Source organism: Ahaetulla prasina, chromosome 1, assembly GCF_028640845.1.
Source record: "Ahaetulla prasina isolate Xishuangbanna chromosome 1, ASM2864084v1, whole genome shotgun sequence".
Classification (NCBI taxonomy): domain Eukaryota; kingdom Metazoa; phylum Chordata; class Lepidosauria; order Squamata; family Colubridae; genus Ahaetulla; species Ahaetulla prasina.
Genome location: NC_080539.1, coordinates 161,240,910 through 161,256,283, shown reverse-complemented (window position 1 = coordinate 161,256,283; position 15,374 = coordinate 161,240,910). Strand labels below are relative to the sequence as shown.

General features: G+C 38.0%; 1 protein-coding gene across 1 annotated transcript; it reads right to left on the bottom strand.

Annotated features, from left to right (window-relative positions):
* Positions 1–731: 731 nt before the first annotated feature.
* Positions 732–12,852, bottom strand: TDRD15 (tudor domain containing 15). The gene is made up of 3 exons (XM_058179589.1): positions 12,347–12,852; positions 4,660–10,902; positions 732–2,375 (listed from the first exon to the last, which is right to left on the bottom strand). Exon 2 carries the CDS (start codon positions 10,895–10,897, stop codon positions 4,679–4,681), a length of 6,219 nt encoding a protein of 2,072 aa, XP_058035572.1. The 5' UTR covers positions 10,898–10,902; positions 12,347–12,852; the 3' UTR covers positions 732–2,375; positions 4,660–4,678.
* Positions 12,853–15,374: the final 2,522 nt, after the last annotated feature.

The following is a 15,374-nucleotide window of genomic DNA, read 5'->3' as shown; positions in this document are numbered from 1 at the left end:
AAAAGTGACTTATGACCATTTTTCACATTTATCACTACTGCAGCGTCCCCATGGTCATGTGATCAAAATCCAAATGTTTGGCAACTGCTTCATATTTATGATGGTTGCCATGACCATCATGGGGTCATGCCATGGGGTCATGTGATCCCTTTTGCAACCTTCTGACAAGCAAAGCCAATGGGGAAGCCAGATTCAGTTAAAATCCTGTTACTAAGTGTGCCACAACTGTGGCAAAAAATGGGGAAAACTCACTTAACAAATGTCTCACTTAGCAACAAAAAAATTGGGCTCAATTGGGGTCATAAGTCAAAGACTACCTGTATTAGATGGTGTAACACTGCCTTCCATCTCTATTTCATAATATCAAGGTCAGTAACATGCCCCACAAAGCCATGTGATCTATGGATCTTCAACCTTTAATTTAAAAAAAGAGGAAAAGAATAACCTAGGCTATAAGGTGAATTGAGTGAGGGGAGAATTGCACAATGGGGCCCGGCACCTAAAAAGAATCCCACCTAGTCCCCATATAAAAGCAAAATATTGATTTCAGTAATATATATTTGATATTCTCTCTCTCCCTCCTCCCACCAAAGCTTCCCCTAATTGGAATCTGGTATGAGGAACATCAACCATGTTTTTTTTTACAAATGTAGTTTTTCCTACAGCTTTATCGTGGCTGTTTTAAACTTGTACCACCACTTTATTGCTGCTTAATAACAATTTTATATCACTGGAGTCAAAGAATATTCTTTTATTTAAAGAAAAATACATTGCACTTTATGAACATCATGAAATATCCAAACACATCTTTTGTTTTCAGGGCGCTCAGCAAGAAAACTCATATTTACACCATATAGCTACAAGCTGCATTTTCTCACCAGTACTCATCAGTAGTTATACATGTAAACTAAAGCCTTTAGAAACTAATTTGAATTTTACATGGGCATCCCATTTGGTTTCCTGCTGTTCTTGCCTGTTACAAGAAGAAATATTTCACTGTTACTTCCAACAAGCCCTGGGGCCAACTGGAAGCTTGGTTTTCTTTTGGTAGCACTTTTAAGACATTTAAGTTTAAAATCATGTCTTACTCAAATATGCTAATTCAGTTAAATCAACTTATGTGTTTCAAAATGTAGTTATTAGAACTGTTAAAATGTGTAGAATTAAACAAAAAAAAAACTAACAGAAAGGTTCAAGCTGTCAGGAGAGCTTTCTTCCAATATACTGTAGGTCTTCCCTCTAAACAATATTGAAAAATCCTCACTGATGAGGCTCAATGCAGTACAACCTGCAATAAAAATATATACAACTTCCAAGCATTCTAATGCACAAATAAGATTTAACTGGGTTTTAAAACATGATTTCTGTATACCTCTCACTCATTCTCTCTCCCATGAGAGAATACACAAGTCACTAAGTGTAAGAAAAGAAAACAGATTTTAACTATGAAATTAGAGTACTCGCCAATGGGCAAGAATTGGTAGCAATCAACTCGACATTAAACTTCCCTATAATTAATAAAATATCTTGAGATTTACATCTGTCTTAATATATTCTGCAGTTTAGATGGAGCCTGTTTGTGGTAGTAAGCAAAACAGAGCATTGTAAAAGAAAACTGGAATGGCCAGGATGTATGGAAGTCCATAACTAAATCTATATTTTACTGAAATGTACTTACATTGAAATGGTTAGTATAACTAAAAAGATTATTTTCCTATTATATTTGTTTAAATTCAAGCTTTTGGCTGGTAAAAACAAATCAACAGCATTTGGCAGTTACACAATCTATACAACCGTATGCCTCACATACACAAAATTTAGCAACATATAGAACAAGTGTTCTTGATTTCTGCCTTTTTTTCAACATCCTCAAAGGCCAAAGCATACCAACTGTCTCTTGTGATACATTGTATTACATTACATTTAAAAAAAAACCCTGATACTTCCTAATCACTTCTGAAATTAAACAAAATTCCAAATGATTATTACATAGGCACAAAGTTTAGCATCATAATAAAAATCTAGCACCGATTGCAAAATGGTCTTTCTCCAATAAGATAACAGATTAGTTTTGCTGAAAATCTTATTCCAAAGTATTTCTTTTTCCATGCTGTCATCATCCCAATATTAAATCAATCTTTGGTAAAAACTTTTCAAAGGCATAAAAATATATGCATATGGTGGGGGAGGAAGGGAACCAAATCAGAATACTAATGAACCCTTTACACTTTTTAATAGTTATGGGCCTCTGGTCTGGATTTCTATAAATGATAAATTTATAAATAGAACATGTTCTGCATACTGTTCCTGTACTGCTTTTCAAATGAAGGTTGATCTCTTCTCAACTGAGATAATCCATCTACTCTGATTTTAACCTAAAAAAAACATAAGCAGATATATTAGAAAGAAAATATACATAATAATTTTTCCAGGTTTATTGTAAAGACCTGCCTTTTTACAGACTCTTATTTTTTAAAAAACTTTCTAAGTTTTTTTCATAGAACATAGAATATAGTTGGAAGGGAACTCAGAGGTCTTCTAGTCCAACCCCCTGCTCAAGCAGGAAACCCTATACCATATCAGACAAATGGTTGTCCAGTCTCTTCTTGAAAGCCTTCAGTGATGGAGCACCCACAACTTCTGAAGGCAAGCTACTCCATTGGTTGATTGGTCTCACCATTAGGAAATTTCTCCTTAGTTCTAGGTTGCTTCTCTCCTTGGTTAATTTCCAATCATTGTTTCTTGCCTTGTGTTTTGGTGGCTTTGGAAAATAATTTGACTCCCGTGTCTTTATAGGAGCCCCTCAAATATTGGAACACTGCTATCATGTCTCCCCTAGTTCTTCTTTTCATTATACTAGACATAACCAATTTCTGTAACTGTTAATTCATATGTTTTAGCCTCCAGCCCCCTAATCATTTTTGTTGCTCTTCTCTGCACTATTTCCAGATTCTCCACATATTTTTATATTATTTTTTACATTTTTAAATCTGTCTATCCAACCATCATCTCTCTCTATCTATCTCTGTCTCTCTCTATCACAGATTTGTAATTCTTTAGGTTTCCAAAGTACAGCCTATACTTCTTGAATGAGATGAATACATAAAGTTTCTACTAGGCTACAAAGTCACAGGAACAATACATAGTCATGTATACTCTACATAGTCTATGTACCCTCTACATGGACTGTAGAGTGTACATGACATACAGAGTCATGTACACTATGTGGACTGTAGACCTTTTCCCAAATTAATGCATTTGTTATTCAGGAAGTAATGGAATTGAAATTCAACATTTTGGGGGGCCCTGGGATAGGAAAGGCTTACTGTGGCCAAACAAAACATGACAGTAACAGGACTGGCTAAACTCATATACATAGAAGAATGAGAAAGATTTTTGTAATGTATATGGAATATATATTATTCCTTATATGTATGTGGAATATAAATGTGTGTCTTTATATCCATGAAAAAAAGATGATTATTTCTAAATAAAAATGCCCTCCAGCCTTTTAATAGCTCTTTTCTACAAGTGAGCATAAATCAATTGCCCGAGCAATGCCAATCTTCTTGGACACTAATGAAATGAGCTACTAAATTCCATTTTTTTTCATTTATCTTTCAACTAACCAAGAACATTAGTGTCTGATCTGGATTGTGCATCTATAAGTTTGCACTCTATTACTGTCTTCAGAAATAAAGTGAAGTTTCTTTGCACTTTAGCGGAAAAGGAGTAAAAAAGGTACTGTCATCAGCATTCTGGTGGTACCAAATCCAAATATACCAGATGTTATTCAACAGTTTCTAATGGCCACCACATCAAATGCAGGTAGTCGTCAACTTACAACAATTCATTTAATAGCCATTCAAAGTTACACAGTCTTTTCCCACTGAAAAAAGGAATTTATTACCATTTTTCACATCTCCGTGGTCATGTGATCAAAATTCAGACACTTGGCAACCGACTCATATTTATGAAGGCTACAGTGTCCTAGGGTCCTGTAAATCTCCTTTTGCAAACTTCTGGCAAGCAAAGTTAATGGGGAAGCCAGATTCACTTAACAACTGTTAATTTAACTAAGATGCAGTGATTCACTTAACAACTGCGACAAGAAAAGTCGACAAATGGAGCAAAACTCACTTACCAAACTTTGGGCTCGATTGTGGTCGTAAGTCGAGGACTACCTGTAGGTATCTCTAACACCTCTTTTTAAATCATATTTCTAAAAACCTAAGCCATTAAAAAATTGTGTTTCTGAGCTGAAAGCCATTCAGAAGATTTTTCTGCTTGAAACCTGCCAAAATGCTCAGCAAAACACAGAACACTACTTTGCTGTCAAATTCTTAGCATAATAGTTCTCCAAGAGAACTAAACTGTCTGCTCCATAATGAGCCTTAAAGGCTACCTACAGATAATCACATTGTGGCAGATTATCTTTCTACACACATCCACACTGTGCAAACTCATATAGATTTGATGCAAGCCGTACTGCATTGTATGTGGAATATACTAATATCCTTCCAGTATGCATTATGGCAGTTTATGCATGATTCTTTTGCTCATATCCTTAAAAGAAGCCCAAACTATTGTTCCTGTTATAGGTAAAGCAAAGGATAAGACCATTTTATACAGCTGTTTTAAGTGTCATTTGAAACTGACCTTTCTTGTGAGTACGTGTTCAAGTTTCTTCATGAATCTGGATCTGAGCATTCTTGGAGTCCAAAAGCAACTTGTCAGAAGCCTTCGATACGCTTGTAGAATATGTTTGGTTGATTTTTTCTCTGTCACAACATTGATGAAATAATTTCTTATTGTGCTTGTGCAGACTTCTAGAATTTCTTTTACTTTTATGCAAGAAAGTCATCCAAGAGCCTTTTTTTTTACCATGTAATTTCTTTGACCTGTTCACCTCTAAATTTTTTAAATCAACACATTTCAATTGCACATCTGAATTCTGTGGGCCTTTCTTGTCTTTGTTTATGGCAATCTGTGGTTCAGAGATCTTCTGAATGGAGAGTGGATCATAAATAACACGTGAATTTGGTAGCCGAAGTTCATCACAACTAGCTGATCCAAAGGATGCAGTTTTAGAATACAAAGCACAACCAGAAGCAACCAATACATCTGCCGCATTGTTTTGCTCAAAAAACACACCTACTTCTAGCTTCAATCCACAACGAGGCTGTTTGAACTGGAATGTGAGATCTTGTCGACCAAGAAATTCTTGAATTTTAAGTTTGGCCTCATCATTCCAATGTTTCCCATCAGCAGGCTTCACTCCAAACAATGAGCAAGGATAGGTTAATTGTGGTAAACTAGCTAGTTTTTCTGGGATAATCTTCAGCTTCGAGACATCAGAGATGGGAAGGGGAACTGATAACCCCACATCATCAATAAAAGTAAGCATTAATGTACTAGAATCTTTGAGCACTCCAAAAACTTCAACTCTATTCCAGGTTTCATTAGGTCCATTTTTTATTAAGCAGCAGGCACCAGGAATTATACATTCTTGTGGCATAGTTGGGAGGATTTCTGGAAGATTAGAGAGCATTTTGAACAAGGCTATCAGAGTTTTAAATGAATCTTGTAACTGAATACAGAAGTTTGAAGGATCACTGACTGATGTGACAAATCCAAGATTGTGACTATTCTTTTGAAATTGTGCCCATGAAATTGAATTTGACCTGACTGAGATATCAAGTGATTTGCTCACATTATCTGCATGTGTCTCTAATTTTGTTTGGTTAGATATTTGATTCCAGTACTCCAAAAATAAAATTCCATCTATAAAAAGATCTACTTCCCAAATAAGCTCAGATTCTAAGTATTTAAAAAATATAATATTTATCTCGCAATATTTTACCTTCTCCATCATTCCCTCAAAAGACAAATCACTTAGATTTCCAATCCAAATCCATTTACAAAGCACTGCATTCCTTGGAACACATCTTATTTTTTCAGTCAGCACACGTGTATCGTGCAGTGACACCATTTCATACTTTCCTAAATCCACAAAAAGGACCAACATATATTCCTCCTTTACATATTTTTTAATAACTTTAGATCGATACCATCCCAAGAGTTTGTTTGATCTTACCAAACATTCTAATCCTTCTCTAATGTCTTCCATAGCAATAACACACTTTTTCTCTACCTCTTGAGCAACTAGTACATTTAAATTGAGCATTGTTTGTGCATCCTTAGTTAACGTCACATAGAAGTTCCCATTACTTGAAATATGACCAACGTCAGCTATTTCTATCTGTCCAGGCTTTATATTTTGGTAGCCAATTTTAGTAGGTCTGATTTTAATGCTTTCACATAAAGTTTGACTTTCTGACTTTTTACCTGGATCATTACTACTAGTTTCTGAATCTATTGTTGGGAGCCATTTCATATTGTGGTCGAAGTTTAGTGAAAATATGTTCTCTAAACAAAAAAGGGTTTCTCTCTCTATTAATTTATCAGAGATAGATATTCCATGACAGATTATATCAACCTCCCACTGTTGCTCATACTGTTGTAGAAACTTAATCATGACTGGCTGATTATTTACCTCATCAATAAAGTAAGCATCCATATCAGTACTCCAGTTTTTATTTGAAAACAAGGACTTTGCTTTACTAAGGAAGCAATGTATGCTGAGTCTTGGTAAACTGAGTAAACACTTTTCAATTTTGTAGATATTTTTTGAATTCACAGTTGCTATGTTACCATAATCAATAAACTCTACTTCAAAAAACTTATTGGCTAGGACTTTTCTAACTAAAGCTCTGTACATGCAACAATCATCTTCATATTTTGCTAAAACCACATCATCTTTCTCAAGTTCAGCCGCTATTTCTGATTCTTTAATCAGAGATTCTCTGTTCAGTTCCCCAGCAAGTTGCACAATTCTTTTTTTATCCTCTGAACGATGAACATAGAAACTTGAAAGATTAGCTACATAAGACATATAACCCCAGACTTTAGAATTTAGAAGAATGTCAGGTTGGGGAAGATCAGTGTACTTTTGCTTAGTCTTGTTCCTTCTTTCTTGTCCCGAAGCATTTAATTTTAGTTTATGCAATCTAGTCCTTTTATTTTTAATTTTCTTTGACTGTTCATTAAGTTGATCAACGGCATCAGTATTGAGTTCTTTGCAAGTACTTTCATACATGTATCTCAAAACTTTTTTCAACATGAAATCTGAAAAATCCAAAGTCAATGGAAACTTTGCAGGTCCACTACCCAGTTTCTGTTGATCAATTACTATTTTGTTCCTATATTTAGCAGGTAACTTATCATTGCCTGTTTTTGTTTGCTGTCCAATTTCTTTACTTTCAACTTTTTTTCTCTCTATATCCAAATCTATTTTATAAGGCCTATGTTTATTCCCAATACGTTTTTTAAAACTTTTTTTTATATTCTTTGGGTTCAGATGACCTTTTTTTTGGTTTAGTAAATCTTTAATCTTTCCATTTATTTGTAGTTCACCATCATACAACTCCATACCGAACTGCCCATCAGATTCTTTAGATATTACTACTGCCTTCAACTCTTTTTCCAAGTATTTTTTTTCAAACCATGTTTTTATTTCAGATGAAATTTCAACATCCTTTAGACCTGATAAATAACAAGTAATAGCTTGCATAGGTGTGAACATTAATTCTGAAACACTGTTTGGAATAGGAACCAGTTTCTCTTTGGCTACCAATTGTTTATTTCCAAAGTCCACAAAATATACTGGGCAGAAATCAGGTAATTCCATAGGAGATGCTAAAGCTCTATAGAAGACTCCATTCTCAAAATATTTCGCTATGCATAAACTGTGAGTATTCATTTGGATTGCATGGCTTGTTTTGGGGCTAATTTCCAAAATCTTTTTATGTATCTTGTCTATTTCATTTGCATTTCTACTTAACTGGCAATAGAATTTTGTAGGGCTATATATATAAGATACATATACTTTCTCTTCATTTCCAACTTCCATATTAAAAGATGAATAATAAAAGCTACATAGAGAAAATGGAGTTATAAGAGCTTGTGCACATTCAAAAGGGTAAATTTCTGCATGGCCACTTTCAAAGAGAAATTGCCTTAAACTAGTAAACGGATTCTTCAAATCAACAATGTAATATAAATAATTGGGAGTCTTAAGAACTAGGGCACAAATTGAACAAATGAGTTGTTCATTAGAAGACGAAATAAATCTTTCAAAATTGCTGCATATCTCAGCAGTCCAAATATAGGGGTCAAATATTAAGGATTTACTGACACCATTAAGACAACATCTGAATGCTTGACATTCCAAAATTAGGAAGTCTGGATGAATAGCTTGAAGATCTTTCAACAAAACTCTTTCCCTGTTACCATAGTCTACAAATATCACATCAGTTTCAGTTTTGGATACATGTTTCAGTACAACAGCTCTGTACCATTTTCCATCTGTAGAATATTTCACAACACAGGCAAGCTTTCCACTTTCATAAGGTCTTTTTTGAGTATTGTAAAAAATCTGAATTTGTTCCATCATACTATTTAGCTCCGGTAGCTTATCTTGTATCTGGCATAAAAAATTGCCTGGTGAAATAATATGACAACATACAACATCAAGCACATAACCTGGTTTAAATTTGTACTCTTTATAGCATTGTACTCTGTCTGTTTTCTCAAACATTTGCTCATATTTATTGGAAAATATGTTTTTCCATGGTGGGAAAATGCTATCATTTCCTTTTGTCACAATGTGAGTATTCAGCTTTTTATTCTCATCAGTAGTTTTAGGTATCAGTACTTCATTCTTCTGAATAGATGCTTTACTTAGTATTTCTCTATTTTTATTTTTTGGGGGACATTTTCGTTGAAAGCCCCTTATTGTTTTCTGAAATGGATCTTGCTTTACCTCCCAATATTCTGCACATCCAGCCTCAATCATAAGCCCAAGAACATCAGTTTGCTCGGAGCCATTCATACAGTGCACATTGACAATATAATTCTCCTTTTGTTTTGCAAGAACATGCAGTGTGATTGGTTTGTCAACCACAACTGTTTTAAAGAAATCTGTTTCTTTTTTAGTCCATAGATCTTCAATTGGAAATGCATTAGCAAGTGTACAGGACATGGCTAATGCCGGTAATTCTTGAAACTCTGGAAGCAAAATCTTCACATCAAACAGTGGCACTGTGTCAGTGTTCCCAAAATCTAAAAAATAAACATCAACATTATTGTCTACGATTTGTCTAATGACAGCCCTATAAAAAAACTTGTCTTTGCTATATCGGGCACAACATAGTCTGCCGGGCTCTGGGTTTTCTAGAATTTTATCATTGATTTCATCTCCATCATACACATCTGCAACTTTCTTCATTAAAGCTTCAAACTCATCTAAGAAATCATTTGTTTGCACCCAGAAATTTGATGGATTCAAAACATAAACTGCAAAAGCAACACAAACTGAATTTATTTTCATTTCTGCTCTTTTGTAAGGAATTGTTAAAGGGGAACACAGTAAATGAGTATCCTTTTGATTTGAAGAATAACTTGATTGTTGAGTAATATTGTAAATCTTCTCTGCCAAGTTCACACTAGAATTTTGTACATTCCCGCTTGTACAAGAGACATCCATGTTATATTTTGGTTCCACATCATTTTGCCTAGATAGATTTTCATTTGTCTGTGTCAATGCGCATTTACGTAACGTAACATAATATATATGCTCTTTACTATTGAACCGATCTATGTTGGCCAAAATAGCCTGTTGTGTTAATAGGATTTCTTTAAATTCTTCTAGCTGAGCCTTTCTTTCCATTTCATCTTGATCACTAAGACATGATAGAGCACAAGGAAATGAAAACATAGGTACTGAAATAAATTCTGGTGGAAGCTTCAAAATATACTCAGAAGACACAGCTTCATAGTTACCAAAATCCATAAACCAAATCTTCACTTTGTCAGAAAGTAGCTGTTGTATTACTCCTCTCTGCCACTGACCATTATTTTGTCTAGCTGCACAAAGGGCTCCAAAATTGTCACAAGATGGAAGTTTTACTCTGCTAATAGAGTCATAATAGGAAAACATGTCTCTTATCAATGTATCCAGCTGTATCTGTTGTCGAAGTAACTGGCAATAAAACATACTGGGGCTAACTGCTACTGATATTTTTACTTTTTCTACAGCACCAACAGACAAAATTGGTTGAAGATTTCTTAGAACTGGTGGAATATTTGGCTGAACTCCAGCAGCACAAAATAGAGTACCTGGACTTGTACACTTCTGTTGCGGTAAATCCGACATTTGTTTACAAAGCGACTCCTGTGAAAATGCAGTTAACATTTCAACAATAAGACAGAAAGTATCTACATCAACAAGTTTTCCTATTCTGAATTCAACCACATCAGAAGCAATTTTGGGCACATGAAGAAGAAACATTTGGTCTGGCAGAGTGGCTTGTATATGACCTTTAATCTGCAAGCCTATCAAAGATGAAAAGTAATTAAAAGCTTTGGCAGTCCATTTGTCTTCAATTGGAAGGACATTTGCAAAAATCCCATAAACCATCTTTGGAGGAAGCTGAAACAATTCATCAATGGGAGAAGCAAGATGTGTTTCATGCACTGCCAGTATTTTCCCATTGTCCATAAAATGTACATCATAGGTATCATGTCCTTTTTTTAATACTTTTCCTCTGTACCATTCTCCACACTCTGAGTCTTTGACTAAACAGAATTCACCAACTGCAACAGAAGCTTTCACTTTTGGTACTTGCTGTATTTCTTTTTGCAATATATGATAATCAAGCTCACATTCTGTGTTAAATTGGCCTTGAAATTTTACAAGGACTTCTTTTCGATGGTAGTATACATTAGTTACCTTCACATCAGCATCTAGAAATTTTGTTGATGAAGATGAATCCATCCTACCTGAAAAAAACAGTATAAAATTTAACATTGTTAAATGTTTTTCATTTTAACATAACTTTGTTTATAAACGATTTTGATTATATTGACACAATCATATGTAATAGAGTTGTTACAATCACTTCTATTATTAGCTAAAGAGGTAGTTCTGTTGTACACCAAAATATGCAGAACTTCAGACGAACCTATTTTAAAATATTAATAAATTGAATTATTTAATAAAATATGAACTGTACGCTTGGGCATCCCTTCCTTTATCTCATGCTTTTAGTCCAATATTACCAATATAGGTTCTCCTTAATTAGATGAAGCTGTGCCACTAAATTAGAAATGGGAACATTTCAGGAGAAAAAGCAGAAAGAATATTACAGGATGCATTCACACAGAGTATTTTTATAAATCAGGTACAGCCTGATAATTAAATAATGCAGCTATTGTTACTTTTAGGCCATAATTTGTGGAACAAGCCACAATCTAAGGTCCACACAGCACACAGTTAAATATAATAAAATAGGCCAGATTGTGATATGCCAGTTCAGCTAGCAACAAACTATCTTCACAATTATACTTGGCTGGACAAATCTTTGTGAATGCAGTCTCCATACATTAAATATTAGTTTAGTACAGATAATCCTCAACTCACAACCACAACTGAGTCCACAGTTTATGTTAAGTGAGAAATTTTTTACGTGAGTTTTGGCCATTTTACGACTTTTCTTCCCACATTTGTTAAATGAATCACTGCAGTTGTTAAATTAATAACAACAGTTGTTAAGTGAATCTGGTTTCCCCACTGACTTTGCTTGCGAGGAAGTCACAAAACGGTATTACATGACTCTGGGACACCGCAGCCATCATAAATGAGAGTCAGTTGTCAAGCATCCAAATGTAAATCGTTTATCTCTGGGAATGCAACAATGGTCCTAGGTGTGACAAACGGTCGAAAGTCACTTCTTTCAGTGCCCTTGGTCACTGAATGAACTGTCGTAAGTCAAGGACTACCAGTATTGGACTTTCAACACATTCTCATTCAAAATGTCCCCATTACAAAGTGTCTTAAAAGTTTCTCTTTCGGCTTACTTATTCATCAAATTTATATGACCCATCTTACCTCACCCAAAAAGTGACTCAGGGCAGCTTATAATAAACCAGTTCAATTACCCCCCCCCCAAAAAAAGAAAACCGTTATTATTCAGGGGGAAAAAATAAGAAAAATTGCAATTAAAGGCTAAGAGAGGGAGCAGACACCAACAACCAGGGAGCCACACCTAAGTACCAATGACCATCACCTCAGTATAAACTCGTTAAATTTCACATTCTGGATTTGTGCCATCCAGCGAGAAACTATTAGCAAAACAATTAGCACAGGAAAACAAGCTTTAAACACGCACGCACGCACACAACACACACAAAATGCCTCATTTGAAAAAGCAGCGAGCGTACAGACCTCTTTATTTTTAAAAAAGTATTATCTAAAGCCAGTTTCCCGCTTAGGGCAGTATCGATGAACTCCTGGTTAAAGCGGCTCTTAAGCCTGCTAATGGTCTTTCTTTCTTTTTTTTAACGGCAACTGAACTTGCAGAAATAAAAGAGATACTTTTGCTCAATCCCTTGCACAGCAAAAAAAAAGGCTGAACGGTTTGTGTGGGTCGAGGCTGTTCCTTCCAAGGTTGCTTGACCGGCAGTTTATTTATAAAGAGAATTCAGGCGAGGAAAGGATTCTTCGGCCGCAATGCGTAGTGATCAAAGTGGCCCTCAGCGAGTCTGGGCCACGCCAGCCTCCGTTCAGCTGGTTGCCCACCACCAACGCCGCGGGACGTGAACTCGGCCGAGCCGCCTCTTCAGCCTCCGACCAAAAGCGCCTTTGCGGATCCAGTATCGGAAAGGAAGGGGCCGCTGCCGTCTGATCTGCAGTTTTATGAAGGCGGGGCAAGGCGTGGCGGCCGGGGCTAGGCCGCGGAGCCTCTGGAGGGGGCGGAGAAGGCGTGGCAGTTGAGCGACGCCGGAGCCTGGTTTTTTTTTTTTAATTAATTTCAATTCGAGCAAATGTCAATTTTTTTGGCCGCGTCACAGCAGCGAGGTGGACGTAGCTGCCACAAAGAAGGGGGAGGGGGAAGGCTGTTTCAACTTAATTTCCAAAGCACTAGAACAAGGGTCTCCAACCTTGACAACTTTTAAGATTTTGTGGACTTCAACTCCCAGAATTCCTCAGCCAAGCAAAGCTGGTTGAGGAATTCTGGGAGTTGAAGTCCACAAATCTTTAAAGTTACCAAGGTTGGAGACCCCTGCACTAGAAGGCAAAAGCAAGAAGCAATGGATGGACACTGATCAAGAAGAGAAGCAATCTGGAATAATTAAAGAGGAACTTCGTAACAGTGAGGACAATTCACCAGTGGAACTTGTTAAGTTCGGGAAGTGACGAGGCTGGAGACCAAGGTAGTGACAACAGCTCTTTAATATAGGGTGAACCCAGCAACAGGCTGGAGGAAAAACCTCTCCTTTTATACAGTTCTGCTGGAGGCTTTGTCCAATCAGCAATGTGCTGATTTCCCGCTCAAATGTTTAAAGGTACATACATGAATACATAACACTCCTCCCCTCCCAGAAAACACTTTGCCTCTATTTACATATTTATTTACATGTTATTTTTCGACGTAGTCACGCAAATAACCTGGGCGTCTCCTAGTTCTTTCTGACCTGCGCGGTTCAGTTCTGGGTGGTGTTTTGAGCTGGTCGGAGGGGCTGTTTTCTCCTCCCAGCTCTTTCTCTGGGCCAACGGGCCCTGGATTATTGGCAGCCTCTTTTTCTTGGCCATCCGGCCTTGGATTACTTTTGTAACTTTCCCTGCTGTTTCCCTCGGGAACCTGATGGCGTCGCTGGAACTCTGGGACCTCAGCTAAGTCTTGCGCCTCCCCCGGGTCATTGTCAGCTGTGAATTCAAACGGACATTGGTCATGATCTGTTTTATTTGGTTCGGTTTGATCGGTTATTCGTTTCCTTATCTGATCTATGTGGCGCCTCCACACTCGGTTGTCTGGTAGTTCTACCAAATACGATTTTGGGCCGGTTGTCTTTATAATTTGTCCTGCGAGCCAACTAGGGCCGTCCCCATAGTTTCGGGCCCACACCCGGTCGCCTATGCCCATTTCCCTTGTTTTTTCTAGTTCCCCCTTGTAACCCTCTGGTGTGTAATGGGGATTCAGACGGTCCAGTGGGCACCGGAGTTTCCGTCCCATCAACAATTCGGCTGGGCTTCTGCCTGTAGCCGTGCTTGGGGTTCTGTGCTGAATGCCCAGGAAGAAATCTATCTTTGTTTGCCAGTCACCTGGCTTGAGCCTGGACAATGCCTCCTTAGCGCTCCGGACGGAACGCTCTGCAAGGCCATTCGACGCAGGGTGGAAAGGCGCAGAGAGGGCATGTCGGATGCCCTCCTCTGCCAGGTATTCTTCAAACTGGGCTGCCGTGAATTGAGGCCCATTGTCGGACACCAGAGTGTCCGGCAACCCGTGAGTTGCGAATAGGTGGCGAGGGCTGCGATTACTGCTTCGGCCGTAGTGGATTTCATGAGTATGATCTCCAACCATTTGAGAATGCATCAACAACCACTAGGAACGTTTGGCCGTGGAAAGGGCCAGCAAAATCAATGTGGATTCTTGACCAGGGCCCTTGGGGCTTTTCCCATTCTCTGACTGGGGCCGTTGGGGTAGAGGTCTGGACTCTTGGCAAGCCTGGCATTACCCTACCCTCTCAGCAATCTCTGCGTCCATGAGTGGCCACCACACATAGCTTCTAGCTAACCCCTTCATCCTTACGATCCCTGGGTGACCTCGTGGAGGAGGTCCAATACCTTTCCCTTAATTTATCAGGAATTATTACACGATCACCCCATAACAGGCACCCCTTGAGCCGAGAGCTCATCTCGTTTTTAACAAATTCTTTGAACTGCTCGCCCGCGCAGCGGCCACCCTCTCTGTACCCAACCGAGTACAGTCCTTAACACAATGTCCCGGTATGATGCCGAGCCACTTCCTTAGATGTGACTGGGCCAGAGTCCAAAGAGTCAATAAGTAGGATGGGCGTCCCGGAGTGGGGTCTTCGGTCGCCCTGGTAGTGGGCATCGGCTTAACGCGTCCGCATGCCCCACTTCTTTTCCTGGTCGATGCTGCAGCTTGTACGAATAAGCGGCTAAGAATATAGTCCATCGGGTCAAGCGTGGCGAAAGTGCCACAGGCGTTGGGCGGTCGCCAGCCAGTATCCCTAGTAGCGGTCTGTGGTCAGTCACGATTTCAAAATCCGCCCAAAGACATATTCGTGGAATTTTTAACCCCTGACACAATGGCTAGTGCTTCTTTATCTAATTGGCTGTAGTTCCTCTCTGGGAGGACATCATTCTAGAGTAAAAGCTATAGGGGCTTCTGTGCCGTTTGGAAGTCTATGGCTGAGTACAGCCCCACCCCATAAGGGAGGCATCGCAG

Excerpts from the sequence above, each read along its gene's own strand:
- TDRD15 (XM_058179589.1), bottom strand. The coding sequence starts at position 10,897 with ATGGATTCATCTTCATCAACAAAATTTCTAGATGCTGATGTGAAGGTA.